The sequence below is a fragment of the Myotis brandtii genome, unplaced genomic scaffold, assembly GCF_000412655.1.
Source record: "Myotis brandtii unplaced genomic scaffold, ASM41265v1 scaffold253, whole genome shotgun sequence".
In the NCBI taxonomy this organism is placed as follows: domain Eukaryota; kingdom Metazoa; phylum Chordata; class Mammalia; order Chiroptera; family Vespertilionidae; genus Myotis; species Myotis brandtii.
This window is the reverse complement of record NW_005359590.1, coordinates 483992-492930: the sequence shown is the minus strand read 5'-3', so window position 1 is coordinate 492930 and position 8939 is coordinate 483992. Positions and strand designations below refer to the sequence as shown.

The 8939-nt window shown below is 36.2% G+C and overlaps 1 protein-coding gene across 1 annotated transcript in view; it reads left to right on the top strand.

The window, feature by feature from the left end:
* Positions 1-8939, top strand: part of GPR137C (G protein-coupled receptor 137C) — a 58754-nt gene that overhangs the window by 29110 nt on the left and 20705 nt on the right. The window contains exons 2-3 of the mRNA XM_014540995.1: positions 845-888; positions 2343-2571. Coding sequence (XP_014396481.1) covers positions 845-888; positions 2343-2571 — 273 coding nt within the window. The remainder of the gene's footprint in view (positions 1-844; positions 889-2342; positions 2572-8939) is intronic.

Sequence of the window (8939 nt, the reverse complement as noted above, 5' to 3'; positions counted from 1 at the left end):
CTCCAGCTCTGTGGCCACGGCCTGCTGAAAGCAGGTATCTGGGGTTTGTTTAGCTTCTATAATTGAAACTTTGTTGCTTAGAGTGGAGCTCAGAGCCGGGCCGCGGCAGGCGGGGAACCTTGGCTTCCTCCATCACTGGAGCAAGCAAGCCTCCTGCTCGCTTCAGCAGCGTGGCTGCCGACCACCATCTTGGTTGGGTTAATTTGCATATCTCACTGATTAGCCAATGGGAGGTGTAGCGAAGGTACAGTCAATTACCATATTTGTCTATTATTAGATAGGATTCTTCTTACCTACCTGCTTTACTTTATTTAACAAGTATTTGAGGATCTGCTGTTTGCAAGGCTTTGTGAAGGAAGGAAGAATACTAGATATGGTATCTGCTCATTATCCTTGTGTTAATTTTTGGTCCCTTGTTTCCTTTTAATACTTCACTGCATCTTAGGGGAAATAATCTTTGTAGAACACTCAGCCATAGTGCTATAGTAAGTAGTCCCATTTTAGGGCGAAGCATGAGTAATATAATGAAGTTCAGTATCAGTGACAAGTCATTGAGCAAAATGTCCGCCTCATAATAAAAGTTTAATACATGTTTAAACTGAATTAATTCTGTTTATGTTTCTAAACACAGAAATATAAGCCTACAAGAAAAAATTCTTAATTTATTGTCTTAAGCCTTGGAAAACCTGCCTATTTTTATTTCATGGTAGTTCTATTAACATTTGAATTTTACTTGTTATCTGTTGTTACTTGTGGTTGTATCATTTTGAAATACAAAATGAAAACAAATTTAAGAATTTTCTTTTACACATTTTCAAAACTTTTTTCTATACTCTCTTTATAGGTTATATGTAAAGTCAGATGTGCCACTGAACTTGACAAACACAAGTAAGTTTCATGAGTAGCAAGGTTTAAATTTTATTCACAGTGGACTTCTCAAGGTTGAAGGGCATGGTGGTTAAGGGTGCCTTAGCAGTTTTATAGAAAATCAAATTAGATTAGTTCGTAGGAAGTGAATTGAATAACCCACAGTACTTTCTCTTCAGCCATATTGCTGCCTAATACCTTTTTTTTGCTGCTCTGCTACTATTCCTGCTTCAGATGTCAGAGGTAGTTTCATAGGGTCCACAAACACTAAAGTTAGATTATGCTGTTTGGGGAAAGAACGTATTGTATAGCTGCATGAAATAACTAATGTTTCAATACTGATTTCCCTCAAAAATTCAAGCCAGTAACTATGCAACTCATTTAACATCTCAATGCTTTGGTTTCCTAAAGTGCTATAATCCCCAGAGTATATTAATAATTTCAAGATCTATTTTAGGTTTAAAACTATCAGATTATTGTAGTTAATATTTAATCTGAGAGAATATTAATATCTAAACTTCTCAAACTAAAATCTTTGTACTTTGCATGTACACTTGACAAACATTGCTTGTTATAGATTACTTTACACATTACCTTCAATTTACCATGCATAAACTATAGCCAAAGGCTGACAACAATTTATGACTTCCACTATTGAAAGAGATCCAAAATAAAAGATATTAGTATGCCAAATAAATTTCTGGATCATATTACTTTGGGGTATAAAATGTATCTGAACTGGGATTGCTTTCATACAGATAGCTGTTACAGCTACTTGATGTAGATAGCCACACCTTACCTGAAGAGTTTTTATGAGGTGGTCTAATTTTTCTTAGGAGCAAGTTTTTAAGCATTTCATTTTCAGAGTTTCTCTGTATGCATAGTATATATGCAACTTTATAAGAAGAGGAGGTGTTGATAAGTGCTTGAAACTCTACTGTCCTTATGTTCTTTAGTCATGTTTGAAAGTAATGTTTGCTATGGATATTCAGAAGTTCATAAAATTAAATATTGTCTAAAACATATTTCCCTTACCTCTTAAAATTAATATTAATAATCACTTTAAATTTAGGTAGTTTATTAACTTTCCAGGCAAATTATAAAAACCTGGTAATTCTTGGAATGGAAAGATCAATGAAAATATGCTTAGTAGTTACAAAAATGAAAAATTCAAGATTGCTTGAATTAGTGTTAAAATAATCCTACATTCTTCCTGGTAAAGGCAATTGAATTCAAGTCCATGTGAAATTATTTTTAAATTCATGCTTTAAAATCTAATGCCATTTTAAAATGCTTTAGATACTGATTTTATAACATCGATAGCTCAAGTAACTGAGTGATTATTAAATTTGTATTTAATGAAATTACAAACATTTTGAACTGAAGGAATTATTGTACCTAAAGTAACACACTAATAAATTTAATTTCTCATTTGTTTTATAAATATCTAATAAAGTCATTTCTTTTTCTTTCAGAATTCTATTGCATTTGGGCTTTATATTGGCAAGCCTTATCTTTTTAGTGGTGAACTTGACTTGTGCAATGATAGTCCATGGAGATGTCCCAGAAAATCAGTTGAAATGGACTGTGTTTGTTCGAGCGTTAATTAATGATAGCTTGTTTATTCTTTGTGCCATCTCTTTAGTTAGTTATATATGCAAAATTACAAAAATGTCATCAGCAAATGTCTACCTCGAATCAAAGGTAAGTATATTTCTTAAATTTTCACTTAAAAATCTAACTTCAAGTTATCATCATATGAAGCATATTTTAATGGGAAGATAATATATTCTTTAAAGAATTCTGAATGTTGGGAACATTTTTGAGCATGAAGGAATGGTCACAAGAAGTTAAAAAGTATTCAAAACTTGGCACTTCACTAACCAATGATTTTTATAAAGCTTATACTAAGCATGTTATATTTTCTATGATTTATATCTTTTGCATTGGAGGCTAATTAAGTGAAATAACCCAAAATTTATATTAATGTATCACAAATAATCTAATACATAAAGCCACAGTAATAATTTAATATTTACTGTGTAGGGGTGGCAGTGTGGCCATTAATTACCATATTATGTCTACATACATTTGGGTTAGCAGTGTTAAGATTCCATACTGGTAAAGTGGTGTTTATTTGTATTAAGGTTTAGAAAATGTTATTTCACCCCATAATATGAAGTCCCTATGATATTTGAAACAGTTAATCATGTAACTAAATTTATAAATGCCTTCATTCTCCCTTATACTTTGGATCAGCAAACAAAAAAACAAATGCTAGCCCATTAACAAAGAACCCTGGAAGTTTCTATTGTTGTTGATTAACATTGTGGGTGAGCCATGAATCAGTCATCACAGTGTATGTGTGGCATTGGATATGGGGGTATAGATGTGTGGTTATTGGGATGTGAGTTTATACATGTAAATGATCTCATTTGGCATTATTGTCTATTCACAGAAAATAAGCAAGATAGTATCCTAAACAGAACAGTTTTCTGAAATATTTTTAGACTTCCATATTGTTGTTATCCTTAATATAGTCCTAGTAAAGTCAGGTATTATAATTAAATGTATGGTAGTCAACTTGTCTTTACATTTAAGTGGAGACTTTCATTTGACTTTTTAAATATATGTCAGTTAAATGCAGAATAAATATAGAAATCTATATATATAAAAGCCCAGCGACCACAATGGTGGAACAACCAGAACGACCGGAACAACCAGTGGCTATGATGCGCACTGCGGCAGCCAACCGGCCTGATCCGGGCCCCAATCGGCTTGCCCCCAGCTGGCCCCCAACATCCCGATCCCGGGCAGGACCGGCTGGCCAATTGCCTGTGGCCCCTCCCCCCCTGCCAGCCCGGCCCAATGGGCCCCCATCAGGTGCACCAGCTGGACCCCACCCATGCACGAATTCGTGCACCGGGCCTCTAGTATATACTAGTATATAATATTGTTTATGAAGAGAGAAAGAAAGGGTGTGGGGAAGGGAGAAGAGACTAAACTTAAACTTTCAAACCCATTCATCTTACATGGAAAATTATTTTATTCAACTTACGTTCTAAAAAGTTAGTTCCTAAATTTAAGTATTTTAGCTAATTCTGGTTTCAGTTTAAGTGTTAAAAATAATAGTTACTATTATGATACATACATAATCTTTTGGTGTAGCAATAGCACCCTCACTTAATATAATAACATCACCATATAATTCATATGTCTTGCATGTCTAGTGATAAAGCATAAATAGATGTGGTTGACTTTAAAGGTCTTTTCTGGTTACCAAATAACTTTTTCTAAGTTTGTTTTTACTTGCTTTGAAATAGATAGTTCTCTGAATATAGTAATATTCCCAATCTGAGAAGAAAAGTTCATCTGATAACTCCTCCAGAATTATTTCAGACATCTTCCCCTAACTATCAAATGAATGGTATTCACTTTGTTATTTTTTTAAACTGTTAAATTTAAAAGGTGCATGGATTCAGAATTCTCTAGGAACATTACAGAGACATGTTCAAATATATACCTATAAAGGTAAATATAAGATACTGGATTATTTGTATTATATTGTACTGTCAGGTCATAAACTTCTTTATTTAAAGAATACATCATCTTGCTTTCACGTTCTCCTTGTAAAATTACTAAGCTCAGTTTTGGTTTTTTTCGTCTGTAACAATTACAGTAATGGCCATTTCTTTGATTCAATCAACAAATGTCTGTTGAGCCATGTGCCATCTCTTTTTTCATGCTGATACTGTTTCTTGGTATCCATAAGAGCATTTCCTTAAAGCTCAGACTTGAGTCTTCTGTTTTTCTCATTTTATTCCTTCCTTCTACATATTCAGTAATAATGAGATTTTCCATAATTTGTCTCAAGCAAATCTGACCTACCTTATTTGTAAATGTCACATAGTATACTTTCCTGTCTGTATCCTTAGTTTGTTTTGTCTTTCAGGAATGCCTTTTCCCCTCCCAGTGCTCTCTACCTATTTGTCCTTACCTTACCTAACTTTAAAGGCATAACTCTAATGTTTTCCCCTTTTTAGGAATGCTTCTTCATCTCCAAAATAAAATTCAGAAATACCACTCTATCTGAATTCTCTTAAATCTTTACTTTATTATTTTACCAACTAGAACAGAACTATATGATTTGGTTCCCTTTTTCAAAGTAGCAGCTCTAACTTGCTTTTTGAATATAAGTTATTGTCAATTTGAATAGCTTATTTCTGCTCTTTTATTTTGTTATTTTCTTACATATTTAAGGTTACTTTATACCATGTTTATGTTCTGATATAGATATTTAATATATTATTTTGTAAACTAATAAAGGTATTTAGAGCAATATGTTTTCTCAAGTACTGCTTTGGCAGCTCCCTATAATCTTGTTATATTGTTATTTATATTCTTATTTAACAATAACAAAGAGCATTTGCTGTTTAGATTTCAAACATGTCTCAAACATTACATATTACACATCAGTGTAAATTAGATATTATCTCTGTATAAAATTCTTCCTTCAATTCGCTTTGGCGGGAAGTCTAAAATTCAGGCATCTGTCCTGTTCAGGCCCTCTAAGTACCATAAGAAGTTATCAGTGTTACTCTCTGCTTGATTGTCCATGCATATGAATCTGGTATACTAAAAAATGTAGAGATTTCTGCCCTCCAGGTTTTGGTTAGAGAAAATGAACCCTCAGTTGTTAAATTCAAAACCTTAATTTCCAAAAAGGTTACCTAATGGAGGTATGGTCTGTCCATTTCCCTCCCTATCTAGTCTACATTTTATCCTCAGCCCAATCCAGATCATTGCAGAGTTTTGTACTAAGGCTGCATTGTACCCTGAATAGAGTTGTCTTTTCCGACCTACACTTTGATACCATGCTTTAACATACATCAAGAAATATGTAAGGATTTTCTTGTAAAAAATATTTATCTTAAAATCATCTATATATATAAAAGCCTAAGCAACTGTTACGACTGAACGACTGGAATGACCTGTCAACCAGTCCCTATGACGTGCAGTGACCACCAGGGGGCAGACGCTCAATGCAGGAGCTGTACCCTGGTGGTCAGTGCGCTCCCACAGGGGGAGTGAGACTCAGCCAGAGCCGGGCTTATGGCTGGTGAGCGCAGCTGCACTGGCGGGAGTCTCTCCTGACTCCATGGCAGCGCTACTGAGTGGTGGTGGCAGGCACAGCAGGCCAGGATGAGCACAAGCAGCGTGGCACCCAGCCCCGGCTCCTCCCTGGCCGCCTGCTGCTTGGCACACTGCTACATCCCTCAGGGGATGTCTGATTGCCGGTTTAGGCCCAATCCCTGCTGGTCTCTCAGGGGATGTCTGATTGCCAGTTTAGGCCCAATCCCTGCAGGTCTGGCCTAAACCGGCAGTCAGACATCCCCTGAGGGGTCCTGGATTGCAAGAGGGCACAGGCCAGGCTGAAGGACCTCCCCGCCCCGTGCATGAATTCATGCACTGGGCCTCTAGTTATTGTATAATATTGCTGAGGATATTGTCCACACAATGCTCCCCAGAAAAGATCTTTTCCTCTAATTCAGTACCAAGTAAAACATTATTGATTAAATCCTTCCTTTCTCTGGTTACTGTGTTGGTCAGTGGCAATTATGTGGCTCATCAATCATAGATGACCTTGTGATATCCATTTTTGGTTCTGACTCTACTTCTAGTTCCTTCTCAATTTTTTATCACCATCTCCCTCACTCCCTACTGCACACACACATTCCTATGTTCACTTTTTTTGTGTGTGTGTGTATCTATAACTACTCAGATTCTCTTTTGCAGTGTGGGTGATATAAATACAAAGTTGGATTGGATATATTTTTGGATATGTTTATATCTTTTTTCAGGTATATCAATTTTTTAAATTAATTTGTAAAGACCTTATTGAGAGACTGTGTATCCTAGTGATTAAGAGTTGGAAACCTGGGATCAGAGAGATAAGGATGTAAATCCCATCTCTCCTTTTTATTGGCTGTATGACATTAGAGAAGTAGCTTCACTCTCCTGATCTATAAAATGGAACTAATGATAGTGTTAATCTCATAGGTTGTTATGAGGATAAGAGTAGTATCTACCTTATAACATTGTTATAAAAAATAAATGAAAATACATATAAAGTGCTTAGTATAATGCCTAGCACTTGGAAAATGCTTATAAATGTTATCTATTATCTCTTTTTTAAAAATATATTTTTATTGATTTCAGAGAGGAAGGGAGAGGGAGAGAGAGAATCATTGATCTGCTGCCACCTGTACACCCCCTACTGGGGATCAAGCCTGCAACCCAGGCATGTGCCCTGACCTGGGAATCAAACCAGTGATCTCTTGGTTCCTGGTTGACACACACCCAGCTGGGCTAGGTAATATGATCTTAATGTGTACTTGGGCATGGTAATGTAGCTTCAGGAAGTTGTTGAATACCTGAAATTGTTGGCAAAATTTATCTGGAGAGAAGTTCTATATATATAATCAAATTCTCAAAAGGAACAGTGATCAAAAAAAAGACTAAGAATCACTGAAGACCAGGATTTATCTTTTAAATATTTTATTTTAATTTTACTTGATTCTACCTTATTTACATAGTGCTCCACCCAGACAGTGATAAAGGTTGATGTCTCCGACACATAACATTTCATCTAATATTTAACTAAGTTTTTCTTAGAAATTTTTGGAACAAATATTGTGGATCTTATATAATGGCCTTTTTAATTATAGGTATTTTTGTCCTAAAATCTACTGTATTATTATAATCTTCATTTTATTTGCATGGTATAATAGACAGTATTTTTTGTCTATTGTTAACATTTCAAGTGTGTCTCATTAACTTAGACAAAATATTATAGAGTTTGGGTGTTTTTTTCAAACTCTTTATAGGGTAAACGAATAGAATACACACACACACACACACACACACACGCACACACACACACACACACACGATTATTTGTTAGAGCTGCTCTTTTTCTCCCATTAGTTTTTTATTGGTGTTTTCTTTCATTCATTTGTATGATTTCATGGTACATTTGAATTTATTTACTTTTTATTGGAATTGTAATATAACTTTTAACATTAAAATGCATACTGGTAAAAAAATATTTTATCCTGATATTCATATGTATTTCAGAAAAAAATAAGAATATTTACAAGAATACTAGAGGCCTGGCACACGTAATTCATGCATGGGTAGGGTCCCTAGGCCTGGCCTGCAATCAGGGCCAATCTTTTCTGACAGCTGGCCCCACCGCCCAAGTCCACTACCACTCACCCCCACCGCCACCCACCCCTGGTTCCCAGTTCCCCATCGGGCAATCGGAGCCTGCCGCTGCGGGGAGGGACCGAGAGGTTGCCTATGTTCCTGCGTTGAGCATCTGCCCCTCTGGTGGTCAGTGTGCGTCATAGCCAACCAGTCGTTCTGCCATCTGGTCAATTTGCACATTATGCTTTTATATATATATAGATAGAAGACATCTTTTTTTAATTAGCACTATTATAGGTGTCACCTTCCCGCCCTCTCCCAAGACATCTATTTTTTTTTAAATATTTCTTTATTGATTTCAGAGAGGAAAGGAGAAGGAGAGAGAGATAGAAACATCAATGATGAGAGAGAATCATTGATTGGCTGCCTCCTGCACACCCCCTACTGGGGATCGAGCCCACAACCCAGGCATGTGCCCTTGGCCAGAATCGAACCTGGGACCTTTCAGTCGCAGGCTGACGCTCTATCCACTGAGCCAAGCCGGCTAGGGCAAGACATCTATTTTTTAATGGAAAAGTAATTTATCAGCACAAAAGGTTTACACTGATGGTAGATGCTTATCTACACTAATAAAAGAGAAACATGGTAATTAGCGTACGACCGCTACCCTTCCCATTGGCTAATCAGCATATCCTTATGCAAATTAATTGTCAGCCAAGATGGCGGCCGGCAGCCATGCACTGAAGCGAGCAGGGAGGCTTGCTTGCTCCAGTGATGGCGAACTCCAACGTTCCCCGCCTGACTTGCCAGCCTCTCAGCTGCAACTCTAAGCAACTATGTTGCAAATATAGAAGCTAAACAAA